This window comes from Gobio gobio (genome assembly GCF_949357685.1).
Source record: "Gobio gobio genome assembly, chromosome: 16".
Lineage (NCBI taxonomy): Eukaryota > Metazoa > Chordata > Actinopteri > Cypriniformes > Gobionidae > Gobio > Gobio gobio.
In genome coordinates this window covers 24568829-24585012 of record NC_137109.1, presented here as the reverse complement: position 1 = coordinate 24585012, position 16184 = coordinate 24568829, and the positions used below count along the sequence as shown (strand labels likewise).

Here is a 16184-nt window from a genome sequence, read left to right as displayed (position 1 = left end):
TGATAAACACAATTCACAAATGTATACAGGTTCTCAGGTATTTTATGTCCTCTCCTCTGTAGCAAAATAAATATTATCTGGTTTAAATACTGAATACATATTTAACTGTTTTCGGTTCAGTTATATGTTGTTTATATAATTATATGCAATAAGTTTGAAGATGTCAGATCCTTTGCTAATGTTGCTCCTTTTAACTTAATCACACAAACATACACTAATCAGGCATAACATTATGACAGGTAAAGTGAATAACACTGATTATCTCTTCATCACGGCACCTGTTAGTGAGTGGGATATATTAGGAAGCAAGTGAACATTTTGTCCTCAAAGTTGATGTGTTAGAAGCAGGAAAATGGGCAAGCACAAGGATTTGAGCTAGTATGACAAGGGCCAAATTGTGAGTCAGAGCATCTCCAAAACTGCAGCTCTTGTGGGGTGTTCCCAGTCTGCAGTGGTCAGTATCTATCAAAAATGCTCCAAGGAAGGAATAGTGGTCAAACGGCGACAGGCTCATTGATGTACGTGGAGAGCGAAGGCTGGTCCGTGTGGTCCGATCAAACAGATGAGCTACTGTAGCTCAAATTGCTCAAGAAGTTAATGCTGTTTCTGATAGAAAGGTGTCAGAATACACAGTGCATCGCAGTTTGTTGCGTATGGGGCTGCATAGCCGCAGACCAGTCAGGGTGCCCATGCTGACCCCTCTCAACCAGCGAAAGTGCCAACAATGGGCACGTGAGCATCAGAACTGGACCACAGAGCAGGTTGACTTGGCCTCCAAATTCCCCAGATCTCAATCCAATCGAGCATCTGTGGGATGTGCTGAACAAACAAATCCGATCCATGGAGGCCCCACCTCGCAATTTACAAGACTTAAAGGATCTGCTGCTAACATCTGGGTGCCACAGCACACCTTCAGGGGTCTAGTGGAGTCCTTGACAGGTCAGGGCTGTTTTGGCAGTAAAAGGGGGACCAATTCAATATTAGGTCATAATGTTATGCCTGATTAATGTATATACTGTACTGTATATATTTGCTATTTTGCAAGTTCTCCCACTTAGAAATCATGGAGGGGTCTGAAATTGTCATCGTATATATATAAGGATTATTATATAAAGATTTTTTGTTAGTAGCTTGTGGTGTAGCCAAGCACTTTTTAACTATTACTTTATTTTAATTCGCTTGTAGGAAAACTTAAGTTTAAAATATCTTCTCCAACACAAAGTCCTACATACTGTGGTTATTATTTAAAAATAAAAACAAGTAATGGAAATATTGTGAGGAAACTAAATGTCGGAAAGTCGTAAATCTTGCTGCATTCCTCAATTGTAAGACGCTTTGGATAAATGTAAATTTATGTTTCCTTTTGACTTCATAGTGGACTTGTTCTTCACTACATTGAGCTGTATATTGGATGCGCAAATGACTCTTAGAAATAAAATGTGTGCAATAAAAACAAACACACTGAATGTTCATCATCTAATCAGAAACTGCATCACTGACAAATTAAAAATCACATTCAAATATACACATCTACAACCTGCTAAGTTACCAAGGTTTGAAAAACTCAAAAATGACTAATACCTAAATATAACTGTAAATAACTCATAACGAACATTATGGTTCTTAACACACTGCTAATATATGCACACGATACACATTAAACATACCGCAGACATATTTTAGAGCACACCAGTAATCTCATCTAGGATAAATGATGATTAAACGTTGTGTGACAAATGCAGAATAATACTCTAATGTGATTTGTGGATACTCCTTCTATGCTCATTCGTTTGAGAACACTGGAGCCGTGACAAATATCCAGAAGGTTTTACATTAGTCTACATGAAGGGAGTGAGCTGTGTATATAATGCCCCTTAATAAAGCTAAATAACAGGGCTCTAATAAGAATCTACCGGCAGCGTTTGGCCCACAAGGAGTAGAGCTGCATCTCTGCAGCCTCAATATTACATGCACCACGGGGACAACTGTACATCAGAATCAAATATATTATTTGAATGCAATATCTGAAACCATGGCTTGTTTATCTAAAGCAACAACATTTGATTAAACGAATAACAGTGTAAAGTGTAAAAAAAAATTGTGTTCAGTCAGGTGTAGAAATTCAGTTGTTCTCCCAATTTAATTCTAATTCAGAGGAAAAATCAGTGGTGCACAGATAAAAACTGGAGCTAAATAGTGGCAGTTACAAAGCTCCAATGCTAAACCAACAACTGCAGGCTACACACAGAATTAAATAAATAGTCATTTCCACAGCAAGAGCAAAAGGAAGCTAATTAATAAATAAACGTATGCTATTTTCAAATGCCCTGCCTGAAGCCCAATTACTCTGATCCTCCCACCGGTAAAGAAAGGTCAAGAAATGATATCCAATTATATCAGAAAAAATAAACTAATATCTCTATGAATGTGTAATTTGGTGTTATCAGTTAGCATGCCATTTATAAAAAAAGATCAGACGCACGTCTGATGTCAGTTACACTGCGGGCAAACGCTTTAGTTATGTTACTCTCTCAACCATTAACATAACACACAGATATCTTTAACTCATTATATCATTTAGCTGATTCTCAGATGAGATATCGCCCGGGTAGCATGAATCAATAAGCTTGTAAATCCTGGATAAATAAAGAGGAAGTACCTTTCTTGTGAGTACCATCCGATTTGGAGCCTTGTGGGTCTAATGAAAAAAAGATCAGGATTAATAACATGATATTCTAACAGCAAGAGTTTTAGATTTTTTCTTTTCTTTGCGGAACCAACAACAGAAAAAAAAAAACATAAGCAGCATGGCTCACTTATTCTACTTTACACTCGCCAACACTTTATGCGTTGAAGTGTGTGGCAGGGAATATTGGGTGCTAAGGGCATACTAAGGGTAAGAGCAGGTAAGGAGGGATGCACTTATTCGTCCAAAACTTCAGAGCGGGCAGGACAAGAGGCAAAGCACTGAAATGAAAGAAAGGATGGGGGTTGCAATGCATATCTGGTCACGGGAGGCAGAGGTTAGCAAAATGCACTAATAGATGCAATACACTAGGAGGGAAAATGCAAAGACTACATGTCAAACTGGCTTCACTTTGAGTTTGTTTTGTTTAGTTTTTTTCAAGATTTAGTCTTGACCTGTAGATCAAATTGATTTGCCTGGCATTGGGTTGCAGGACTGTGCAATACAAAAGGAATGGGAACTTACATTGGGTACCACAAAACAGCTCCCCATTTTTCGTTTTACAAAGAGAACCAATTTGGGGCATTTTCCCTAAATGTTTAACCTATACATACTTCAGGTCACAGTGCACTATATTCTAGTCAGTTTCTTCTTGTGATATTCATCAAAACCATACAGAAACTACTACAACAGTTTTTCCTCTTGTACAGTTCTGTATGGTAGTCGCAAGTATGGAGATGCTCCTTATAAAACACTACCATGCACATGTGTGACCACAGATAACGTGTACAGTAATGCGCCACAGCGAATGCAGTTCAATCTATTCCGTTGAGGCAACAGCACCGTCGGTGGCCGTCATTTGTGTGTTACCCTAAACAGAAATCACTCATCCAGTGGATCCTAATTAGCATACACAAACATGAAATGTAGACGGCTGACTTAAGGACTTAAAAGTCCTTCCTTTCTTCTTCAGCACAACTGCATGTTCACCAATGATGCAGACGCAGACATAATCCAGGACTTCCCAAGAGGCGTATCCTTTGTGAAAGAGCTACGTTAACCATTCAATTCCCAGCGCCCATGACCCAGCATTGATTATCCCATCTAAGGCTCTTATATAAATGACATTAACGACAAATATTTTAGAGAAGCCCATTTCTTTATCAGTTGGAGAACAGGCGATCCCTGTGCATTTCCATCACCAATCGGATCGTACAGAGCTAATATTGAGAGAGCTCAGAGAAAAACATAGCATATTAAATAGTTAAAGAAAAAAATTTCTATTCATACTTTTAATTAAAAACAGTTTTGAAAAAAAGAACGATTATAATATTTTAAGTGTACTGATAGTTAGAGATTAACAATTTGTTATATACAGCGGATCCGGAAAGTATTCACAGCACTTCACTTTTTCCACATTTTGTTACAGTTACAGCCTTATTCCAAAACGGATTAAAGTAATTTTTTTTCCTTTAAAATTCTACAAACAATACCCCATAATGATAACGTGAAAGAAGTTTGTTTGAAATCATGTTTGAAAAAAAAAAAAAAAAAAAAAAAAATCACATATACGTTTTCACAGCCTTTGCCATGACACTCAAAATTGAGCTCAGGTGCATCCTGTTCCCACTGATCATCCTTGAGATATTTATACAACTTGATTGGACTCCACCTGTGGTAAATTCAGTTGATTTGACATGATTTGGAAAGGCACACACGTCTATATAAAGGTCCCACAGTTAACAGTGCATGTCAGAGCACAAAGCCATGAAGTCCAAGGAATTGTCTGTAGATCTCCGAGACAGGACTCAATTGAGGCACAGATCTGGGTTAGGGTAAAAAAACATTTCTGCAGCTTTGAAGGTTCCAATGAACACAGTGGCTTCCATCATCCGTAATTTGAAGAGGTTTGGAACCACCAGGACTCCTAGAGCTGGCCACCTGGCCAAACTGAGCAATCAGGGGAGAAGGGCCTTTGTCAGAGTGACAATTGGGTTCTTTGTCACCTCCCAGACTGAGCTCCAGCGCTTCTCTGTAGAGAGAGGAGAACCTTCCAGAAGAACAACCATCTCTGCGGCACTCCACCAATCAGGCCTGTATGGTAAAGTGGCCAGACGGAAGCCACTCCTCAGTAAAAGGCACATGACAGCCCGCCTGGAGTTTGCGAAAAGGCACCTAAAGGACTCTCAGACCATGAGAAACAAAACTCTTTGGTCTAATGACACAAAGATTGAACACTTAGGCCTGAATGGCAAGCGTCATGTCTGGAGGAAACCAGGCACCGCTCATTATTACCTGGCCAAAACCATCCCTCCAGTGAAGCATGCTGGTGGCAGCATCATGCTGTGGGGATGTTTTTCAGTGGCAGGAACTGGGAGACTAGTCAGGATCGAGGGAAAGATGAATGCAGCAATGTACAGAGACATTCTTGATGAAAACCTGCTCCAGAGCGCTCTGGACCTCATACTGGGGTGAAGGTTCATCTTACAACAGGACAACGACCCTAAGCACACACAGCCAAGATAACAAAGGAGTGGCTACGGGACAACTCTGTGAATCCCCTTGAGTGGCCAAGCCAGAGCCCAGACTTGAACCCGATTGAACATCTCTAGATCTGAAAATGGCTGTGCACCGATGCTCCCCATACAACTTGATGTAACTTGAGAGGTCCTGCAAAGAAGAATCTGAGAAAAATGCCCAAAAATAGGTGTGCCAAGCTTGTAGCATCATACTCAAAAAGACTTGAGGCTGTAATTGGGTGCTTCAACAAAGTAGCAAAGGCTATGAATACTTATGCACATATGATTTTATTTTTAATACATTTGCAAAAATTTCTAACAAACTTCTTTCACATTGTCATAATGGGGTATTGTTTGTAGAATTTTGAAGAAAATAATGAACTTAATAAATTTTGGAACATAACAAAATGTGGAAAAAGTAAAGTGCTGTGAATACTTCACAGATGCACTGTAGACCATTTGGGAGCAGATGCCACAACAGTACACAATCACTGAAGCTGGTGGCAGAAAAACAGTGAAGGAATAAGTGAAGAGGAATACGAGCGAAACCCATGGAAGAAGAGAATGCCGTCTTCTAACTTTGTATGTCAAAAAAAATGTCTTAATTTTTACAGAATATCGTGGTTGAATATGCCATTTGAAGCTAAACGCAGACAGTTATGGTTGCAAGCCGTTAAACGGACAGACTGGACTGACGAAAACCTGGGTCGATTACCCTACTTTTAAAGCATGAATTTTTTATGAAAACAAACAGCCCTACAGTCAAATCATGAAAAAATATTTAAACCTATAACACTTTTATTTCACAATTCGGACTTTGAAAAGCTCCCAATTTGGCAATTGTGAGTTTATATCACGATTCTGAGGAAAATTCTGGGATATAAACTCGTAATTTAGAGGAAAAAAGACAGAACAACAAGTTTATATCTTGCAATTCAGATTTTTCTCACAATTGAGAGATATAAAATCGTAATTGCAGGGGGGAAAAAAATCAAAATGGCCTTTTTTACATTTATTCTGTGGCTTCCATAGACTCCCTAGTGAACAAAAAATTTATTTTTGGTAGACTTATTTTTTCACTAGAGCTACCACTACAGAACTGTCATTTTCTGCCACCAGGTAAGCTCCGCCCACAAAACCATGTCGCTGTCACCCAAATGGTTTAAATTTGCACTGTACATTTTTTCTTTTCTTCAAAGTTGTAAATAAGACAAATATAATTGGAGTATGTTCTACCAGCAAATACTATTTCAGTCTATCTACTTCAAAATTTCACATTAATGTCAATGTTACTCGCCGTTTCTTTGTAATTATTTGTGAAAAGTACTAGCAATTTCTGAGTGAAAATTGTTTCAAAAGTAAACCCTACACCAATTTTTCCCCCCAGTGTGCAGACAGTGATAAATCGCTCTGGAGTTGCACCCTCAAGTTCAGACGCTAGTAACAGAAGTTTTAAAATTACATTTCCATGGATGATTGTCTCTGCAGCCCTGTGAGAACTGGAACAATTTGTAGGCGATGAGCTAAAACGTGTATGAAAAATTAAAATCACATCTAACCTTGCTCTGTCTCGGTGTCATTTGATTGTTCTGTTGTGATGTTTCTTGAGGCCTGCAGCCCCCCTCACATCGACACATTGCCTTCTCTCTCTACCCGTGAGATAAAAACGCAATTATCTAGCGCGATCCTGAGACGCTTCGTTACCCCCATGGTGGAAATACAGTTCATTGCATCTCTGAAAGCTTGCTTGATGTTACAAAACCGTTTATAGTCGCCTCTTAAAGCAGATACATACATTCTGCTGGGGATGCTGCTCTCTGCAGATAACTTATCCAGTAGCTTCAAACATCACATAAGAAACAGGCTTGATCAGGATTTCAGTCATTTGTCATCATTTAAACCGAGCGAAAAGCATCAGTAGGTTCACCATTGCCGTTTGTATGTGAACGCTGCACCCCGACTCATTAGAGAATTCCCATTAATCCTATTAAAGTCCCATTAAGCATGTGCTGATAGCACCAAATTAACATCAAGCTCCACCAGCTAATAACACCTCGGTTCTGCACTTTACATGAATGAGGAGGAGATGCAAAGAGGTAACCGAGACATACAGGACATCCAAAAAGGAAAGAAAAAAGCAATCAGTAAATATACCGCAGCAGACTGTATATTTACAAAATGTACACTGGTCTCATCGAACCCATTCAGAAGCAAGTGACATAGTAATCAGAAAGTATTACGCTGATCATGACTATAATGCATGGTGGCAGCTCGTTTGAAATGGGGCAGGAGGGAGACTGCTGGGTTATGTGAAACCGCGGCGGCGGCATGGCGCAAGCAGCCAATGATTGTGCTATTTGGGCAGAATCTGTAGCACCTCGTGGCTGTCAGCCTCGTAGCTCCTCGCTGTGACTGATGAGAAGGGACAAGGTTAACGTGGGTACGGGAGGCGCAGCTGCATTCCAAACCATTCATCACTAGCGGCCGCAGATTACAGCTCGAGCTAGCGGCCTGTCTGCGGACGAACAGTCCCCGCTCCTCTCAGGTTCACACGTCCCCAATTTGTTTAACGCAGCACTTTGATCTGTCAACGAGCGCTAAGATATGGTCTATTCCAGGGACGATGGTTTTAAAAACGAAGGCTTAAGGCTAACGTGTGTAATATCTGTGGTACCAATTGGAATAAAAAAATGGGTTTCTTCCCCGTCCACGATTGGTCGGCTAGACGGATAGTACCGCCTCAAGGTTGAGTCAATGCTGAGCTGGTCAGGATGCTTTTTTTGATACACATTTTGGGAAAATGGCATAGGAGAAAGTAACACTTACCAATAAGGTAAACTAGTTAACATCAGCTAATAGGTATCATGACCTCATTTTTAAATAAATAATAATTTTCAACATTTTGGGTTCAGTAAGATTTTTTACAAAAAAGTAAAGCATTAAATTGATCAATTAATTATTGTTGTTCTTTTGGATGTTCTATTAATCAAAGAATCCTGCAAAAAAATTATCATGGTTTCCACATAAAATATGAAGCAGCACAGCTGTTTTCAACAATGATAATATGAAATGATTTCTGAAGGATCATGTGACACTGAAGACTGGAGTAATGATGCTGAAAATTCAGCCATCACAGGAATACACTACATTTTAAAATGTATTAACATAGAAGATTTGAAATTGTAATAAAATACAATAATATTGTGAAATATTGATAATGCAGCCTTGGTGAGCAAGAGACTTCGGTAACACTTTCTATGAAGCTTATAATGAATTATAGCTCCATTTATACTTATAAATAAGTATTACGATTCTATAAATATATTTATAAAGACTTAAGACCTATACTGCATTATAAGAACAGTTATAGTTACATTTATAGTATAATATTTTATATATATTATACATTTTATAATTATAAGTCATGCATTTGCTTTTTCAATGTGCATGCTCATAATTCATTATACACTGATCTATGAGTATTAATTATCGGTTCCATTAATGCATTTATAAAGATGCAGCCTGCATTGCTATAATGTTATTATATAATAGTTACAATTACATTTTAGTAATTCTGATTTATTTGTCAAATAAGTGAACATATTAATAATTATACTGTGTTCTTATAAATACTTATTGTGAGTAATAATACTAACCTCTATAAATGCATCAGTGATGGGTTTAAGTAAAGTGGAAACATAGGATGCAATTTTCCTAAAGCAAATTAAGAAATCAGGAAGATGTGCTCATTATACATTTTGTTTATGTGTAACTAATGTAACTAATGAACAATAATTATTGCAATAAAATAACGGGGCAAAAACAGAAATCCTTAATACAAACAGTTGGAAAAAATGTCTTTTTTAATGTTACATTCTAGCAAAACACTGCAACAATATTTTCATAGTGTCATTTTAAATAAGCAATACAATGCATATGGATATTGAGGAGATGTAGACTGTAACAAATCAAAACCTCTAATGCAAACATCAGCCGTTAATGACATAATTGATAAATAATTGGTACAGCATACAAGTGTCTCTGGAACTATAAGTAATTATTTAAAAAATAATATAAAATGGAATCTTGTAATGCAGTTAAGTCTTAATAAATACATTTACAGAATAGTAATATTTAGTTATAATGAATTATAGCCCCATGTTTACTTATTTATAAGCATGGGCTTCATCGAATGTGTTACAGGGACTTTTAACATTAAAAAAACTTTGTAAATACACTCATTCATTGTTCATATTCAGTCGTGATATGTTAATTTTACACTATATATATTTAATTCTACGTTAAAATGAACATAAACCTGAATGAATAGCCACCCAAACGCATTAACTAATATTAATGAACCTTATTGGAAAGTCTTACCAAAAGTATTTCAACGTGGAAAAAAATGACACACTTCAGCCTTAATAAAAAAAATCGTATTCATTGACTGGGAAAAGGTATATATGTAAAAGATTCCGATCTGAAAATATATCTGTCCTGGTCCTAGCTGCATGGGGTGCCCCAAATGTGCCAGGCTATGAGCTTTCCATTTCAATTGGTCCCAGCTAAATCAGTTGGAAGGATTTCCCACTGAGAAACCCAGTCATGATCAGTGTAATTTCTTCTCATGCCAGCACATTCGTTGCTTCAGGCAACTCTTATCTTTTTCACTCCCTTTTTCACTGTTGCTGTACGACCAAATTTGCAGGAGAGGCAGTAATCAGAGGAGGTGAACTCCTCCTCACCATGGGCTGGAAAAAAATGTCTTCTCACATCAGATGCTGTTTACGTAGGAGCCTAGGACCCTTGAAATGTTCTCTCGGCTTTTTCCTCAGAAATGTATCAGGATATGCTGTCAGGCTGCCTGCTACATGAATTTTAGGGATGCGTTCTACAGTGGAGCACAGAAAACTGTCCGAGGACGCGCGGGCTTCCGGCTCAGAGTGCAGTTACACGCTTGACCTGACAGCCGTGACGAACCTTTGTATTTCATAATGTCTGGTCTGGTCATGTGACCACGGGACCCATGTGCCCTCATAAAAGGAAGTGAATGAATTACATAATGAGATCACGAACGAGGGCCAGTGTTTATTCAGGCAGCGGTATCAACTGCCATTGTAACACATATAATGTTAATATAAGAATTAACAAGTTTAATTTTGGACAATTAGGGTTTAAATTACACATTGAAAACATAAAGGCAATGCGGAGTTTATGATATTGAGAACATTTGCTTCTTCAGGGTAAATTTAAGTGAGAAAACAATCAACCAACTCTGCAATATGACGCCGTTCAGGTTGCAGCAAAACTCAGCAAACAGCAAAATTTAAGATGTCGGAATTCATTCACCATATCACAGCACTGACTGTCAACAAAAATAAATAAATAAATAAAAGAATGAAATTCGTTGCCACGAGCAAGGTTAAGATGCAAGGCCTCTCAAAATCAGACAGCGTCCCTCTGCCATTTAAGCGTTCAAGCAGGTTTAACAGTCTGGACAAAATCCCAGCATACAATACTGTAATGTTCCTATAATTTAGTAATGGTTTTACCTACCTATATTTTTAAAGGAAGAGTGAGATTGTACATATACAAAAATGCACACATTTCTTTCAGATTTTTTAAATATCATTTAGCAAATTGCATGTGTCTGCATTACATGAAACAGATCTTGGTCAGAAGAGAACACTTTATAATAACATTCATTAATAATTCAACTTTACATAAAGCTTAACAGATCAGCCATTCACATTTCAACGTACAAAATACAATAATGATTTGTTAAGCATTATATAATTTAATAATTTGCTAAATTTATTATAAAGTGTTACTGGTCAACGCGCATGCAAGATATCAAACAACTGATACATTCGGCTATATAAACAATATGCATTAAACCAGGTCAATATTTGAATATATATATACACACAAAGACAATACATAAGAAGTCAATATATACACTTTATTTAATGATATCCACTATAGTGCAGCAGTCACTATAAATAGTGTCACAAAAATTTTCCAAAATATTCTATTAGTTGTGTTTTTTGTTTTTTGTTTTTGTGATTAATATGCTTAAAAAAAAAAGTTTTGCTTTTAAAGCAGCTAAACACCTTTGGGGAAAAAACAATATTTCCAAGAAAAGCTAAGAAAAAGGCAGACTGTAATTTGCAGTGATTGACATTAATATATTGCTGAATATAAGGAAACCTCTGACATGTATCTTGCAGTGTCTATTTCTAACATTGCCAGCACACGTCACAATATAATATATAGGATACCGAGTACCACCACAGACATTCACTCAGGATAATGACTCAAGAGCATGGAACAGGAACAGCAATGTAGCCAGCTTGGTAACAGGTTTCTTAAAATAACTACTGGTCAGGTTATCCTTGGTAATTCAGAAAGTATCTATCCTAAATATGAGGTGTATATATAGCAGGTTGCTATTCTATTATTATTAAACAATCTTTGGAGTGAATAATTCAATTTTGGGTCTCAGGTTTGGATGGAATATCCTTTGAAATCAGAATCCGAAAGCAGAATCTAGAGGAAAACTGCATGCTGGTATATTATTATAACAATACATCCCTTGTTTCCATTTATTGGCAAATGGTCAATAGTCTATATGCATTTATCATATATATACACTTGCATTAAACTTCCAACTCTTTAAACATGTGTTTAAGTACTTCTTTTTAAAATACCACTTGGCTACATTCCTGTGATATCCAGCAGTGTCTTGGTGGATGCACCTACCTTTGAAATTAGGTCTGATTCTTGCGTCATAACCGGACACTTTTCCCATAAGCTTGTCCAGGAATTCTGACGGGGGCATGGGAGAAGCAGCTTTCCGGGCCGCTGCTTGTTGGGACGCTGCCAAGCTGTGGAATAGGAGAAAGACAGGTGCGTTAAAGAACAAAGGAGGACAGGCACTGCATGGTGATACACCAGGCATAACATTATGACAACATAACATTCACATAGGTGAAGTGAATAACACGGATTATCTCTTCATCATGGCACCTGTTAGTGGGTGGGATATATTAGGCAGCAAGTGAACATTCTGTCTTCAAAGTTGATGTGTTAGAAGCAGGAAAAATGGGCAAGCGCAAGGATTTGAGCGAGTTTGACAAGGGCTAAATTGTGATGGGGTCAGAGCGTCTCCAAAACTGCAGCTCTTGTGGGCTGTTCCCGGGCTGCAGTTGTCAGGATCTATCAAAAGTGGTACAAGGAATGAACAGTGGTGAACCAGCGACAGGGTCATGGGCGGCCAAGGCTCATTGATGCACATGGGGAGCGAAGGCTGACCCTTGTGGTCCGATCAAACAGATGAGCTACTGTAGCTCAAATTGCTCAAGAAGTTCATGCTGGTTCTGATAGAAAGGTGTCAGAATACACAGTGCATCACAGTTTGTTGCGTATGGAGCTGCATAGCCGCAGACCAGTCAGGGTGCCCATGCTGACCCCTGTCTATTGCCGAAAGCGCCAACAGAGGGCACTTAAGAACATCAGAACCACTTCATGAGCATTAGGACCACGGAACAATGGAAGAAGGTGTCCTGGTCTAATGAATCACGTTTTCTTTTACATCATGTTAATGGCCGGGTGCATGTGCGTCGCTTACCTGGGGAACACATGGCACCAGGATGCACTATTTTTATTTGAATTTGTTAATTTAACTATTTGCTACACCATGCACTTTTATGACTTAAAGGATATGTTGCTAACATCTTGGTGCCAGATACCACAGCAAAACTTTCAGAGGTCTAGTGGAGTCCATGCCTCGACAGGTTAGGGCTGTTTTGGCAGCAAAAAGGGTACCAACAAATATTAGGATGGTGGTCATAAATGTTATGCCTGATCAGTATACATCTTTTTTCTTTTCTTTTTTTATTATTACACTTTCTACCCTTAGCAAACCAATATATATGACTCAAGTCACTTATTTCATTTCAAGCTGAAATGTACAAAGTTACATCATATGCTGTCATTTTCAATAGTGATATTAAACAATTAATAAGCTTTGGGTTTAAATCTCCAGAGCCAAAGCTCATTCACTCTAGACCAAAAGAGAATCCATGAAAAAGCTAAATGAACATGGAAATGAATAGCGACCTTGTCACACATTAGTATCCGTGTCTTCATTAGCATTGGAAGCCATTAGAGCTTAATAAGTGATAACAGGGTGCATGTCTATCCCTTTGACACCTCAGTGTATCCTGCAAACTGAATTCACACTAAAAGCTGGGTCACTAACTGGCCTGCGAGTCACATGATAACTTATCCCAATGGATTTTTAGCCTAAGACCACTTTTATTGCTGATTAGTCACAACTGTTTCCATAGGGCTCTTTATCTGCCCTACATTTAATTGCCAAGTCTCTGTGCAACATGATGGACTTTAATATGTATTGACTTATTCAAGTCCTCCCACATACCTGATTACTGCTGAAAACTCACAGGAACAATGGACTTTTTTCCTTTACAGCATCAGTGTGTCTGACAAAAATGGAGGATAATAATCATAAAACAGCCTGTGGTATATTGATTTCACCTAAGTCCTTGAGACATGGCCTTTTTCTTGCCAATTTCATGGGTATTTCTTTGGGGGGAATTGCTCTATTTTCTTAACCAGCCACTGAATCCCGTCTAACTGTTTCGCCAGCATATCATTATTCTTTCATGTCCATTGACTTTCTGCATCATCACTTATCTGTTGTTTTCGAAATAACCAATAGTCAGGCTTTTTTCATTCTGCACATCATTATTCTTTCTCCTCATTAACATTTACTGTTGTTGGGTAACTATTAAATTGGAGAAGTGTGTGGCATTTAAATGTGGATACATCATAGAGAAAAATATTCTAGAAAATGCTGTGCAACATATCTCCTTTAAATCTAAAAATATGCGTGATCTGTCTTAAGAACACATTAACAAAAGACACTGTTAATCAATTTTAATGAAACCCTTTCATTTTAACACATGCCGAATGGTTCAAAATGAACAGCATGAGGAAAAAAAGTGGCAATAAACATCCAAATGCTCAACTCTGTAGATACAGGTGCCGAAAATAATTAAATGAACAAATTCAAATTAAAACTAAATTAAAAATAAAGACTTTTACATTTTTGCAAATTATTTATATTTTAAATAAGTGCTGTTCTTTTGAACTTTGTGTTCATTGGAGAAAAAAAATCTTGGAAATTTTTTTTATATTGGTTTCCAGAAACCTTTATTTGATGATAATAATAAATGTTTCTTCAGCAGCATATCGTCATATTAGAATGATTTCTGAAGGATCATGTGAGACTGAGTAATGTAATAATGCTGCAAATTCAGCTTTACCATCACAGAAAAAAAATATTTTAAAAAAATATAAAAGGGCATAAAATTTAGTAGGGACGTTAGGGTTCATACCAATATTCAGGGATACTGAATTGTCCCTAGGAATAATTTTGATAATTTTCTTTTTAAATAGACCATATATGGTAGCAAAGAAATATGGATTAAAATAACATTTTGAAAAAATTTTAATTTAAAATTAAGTGATGGGGTTGACAGTATCCTCCCTGACTGTAATATGCCTCAAAAATATGAATAAAAATTATGCAACTACTTACCATCTTCTGCACCACTGTTAAAAAGACCTGAATGATGTAATTTCTGGTAAAAGAGGTAACATATGGGTGGAGTCTAAATTATTATGGGTGGAGAATGGTTGGCATGACAGGGTTGAGTTCAGACTGAGACATAATTTTATAGTTTGTTTTTTATAAAATATCTTTCTTTCTTATTTTTAGAAAAAAAAAATGTTCACAAGTAAGTAACAAATAAATACAATATTGCCAAAAATTATAGACACTGTGCACATTTTGTTAAACATTTTCTAAGTACAAATTGAAGTGCCTCAGGGACATAAAAAATACATTATTATATGATAAAATGTATTTAAACGCAATATTATTTGTCTTCATTATAATGCACATATCAAAGTATTGCAAAAAAAAAAAATGTAACACTTAATTTTGGTGAACCATTATTTTAAAACGTCTGGAGGACTGAAATCCCAGGAATGATCCATACATATGGTATATTATATATACAGTATTTGTATATGCGTGTCTGAATTGTTTATCACATTGTGAGAAACACATTCATTTGAGTTTAATGTAAAAAAAAAATTGCAATGCAAGCATAATGAGATTAGTCATGGCATGCCAGATTATTAAGTCTCTTCCAGAGCTATTCTCTGTGACTATAGGCCCTTTACATGAACACTCCATTGAAAAAATCTTGGTGACAGTGTGAAATCTGAGGATACACTCTCTATTAGTTTTGGTTTCATGCATATCCATCTCATTGTAACCAGTAGCTGACAAAGGATGGAGTAAGCTGGATACGTAATGTGGGCCTTAAATGTAGGGTAGGCAAATTTTTTTAATTACTTTTTGTTACACCGGTTAAAGCTCTATTCACATCCTGCAATCAATAATAGAAGATATATCTAAAAATATTTAAATATTAAACAAAATGTACATATATCTTCTGTGGAAGTCCAATCATTGCATACGATGCCCTATATATTTCCATATTTCCACGCACCCTGCTTGCGCAGACATCACGCGTTATCAGCGCATTTCATGAGGCGCAAGACAGACAGTCACAGAGCGCCGCAAACAAACAGCAGCCGCCTTTTACAGTTCCTCCTGAACTAAAACAACGAGCTTATGCTGCCATGTCGTAACCGTAATTATGAAAAGGCAACACGTGACGCACTTATCTGAGCCCTCAGACTCGGATTTATGAATTTCTACATCAACACTATCAACGCTGAAATGAATCTGCAGCAGTCAGTTTCCGTTAATGTTATGTGCTTTGAGACATGAGGTAGTTTAACGCCATCTCGCGTCTTGTGACGCTTTGCAGAATCTGCTGTGTGTGTTTTAGTGACGCTCTGAAGGGAGGGTGGGATCT

The 16184-nt window shown here is 37.3% G+C and overlaps 1 protein-coding gene across 1 annotated transcript in view; it reads right to left on the bottom strand.

Annotated features, from left to right (window-relative positions):
* Nucleotides 1-16184, bottom strand: part of glra1 (glycine receptor, alpha 1) — a 61824-nt gene that overhangs the window by 41736 nt on the left and 3904 nt on the right. The window contains exons 2-3 of the mRNA XM_079838241.1: nt 11968-12092; nt 2660-2698 (exon numbers count right to left, since the gene is read on the bottom strand). Coding sequence (XP_079694367.1) covers nt 2660-2698; nt 11968-12092 — 164 coding nt within the window. The remainder of the gene's footprint in view (nt 1-2659; nt 2699-11967; nt 12093-16184) is intronic.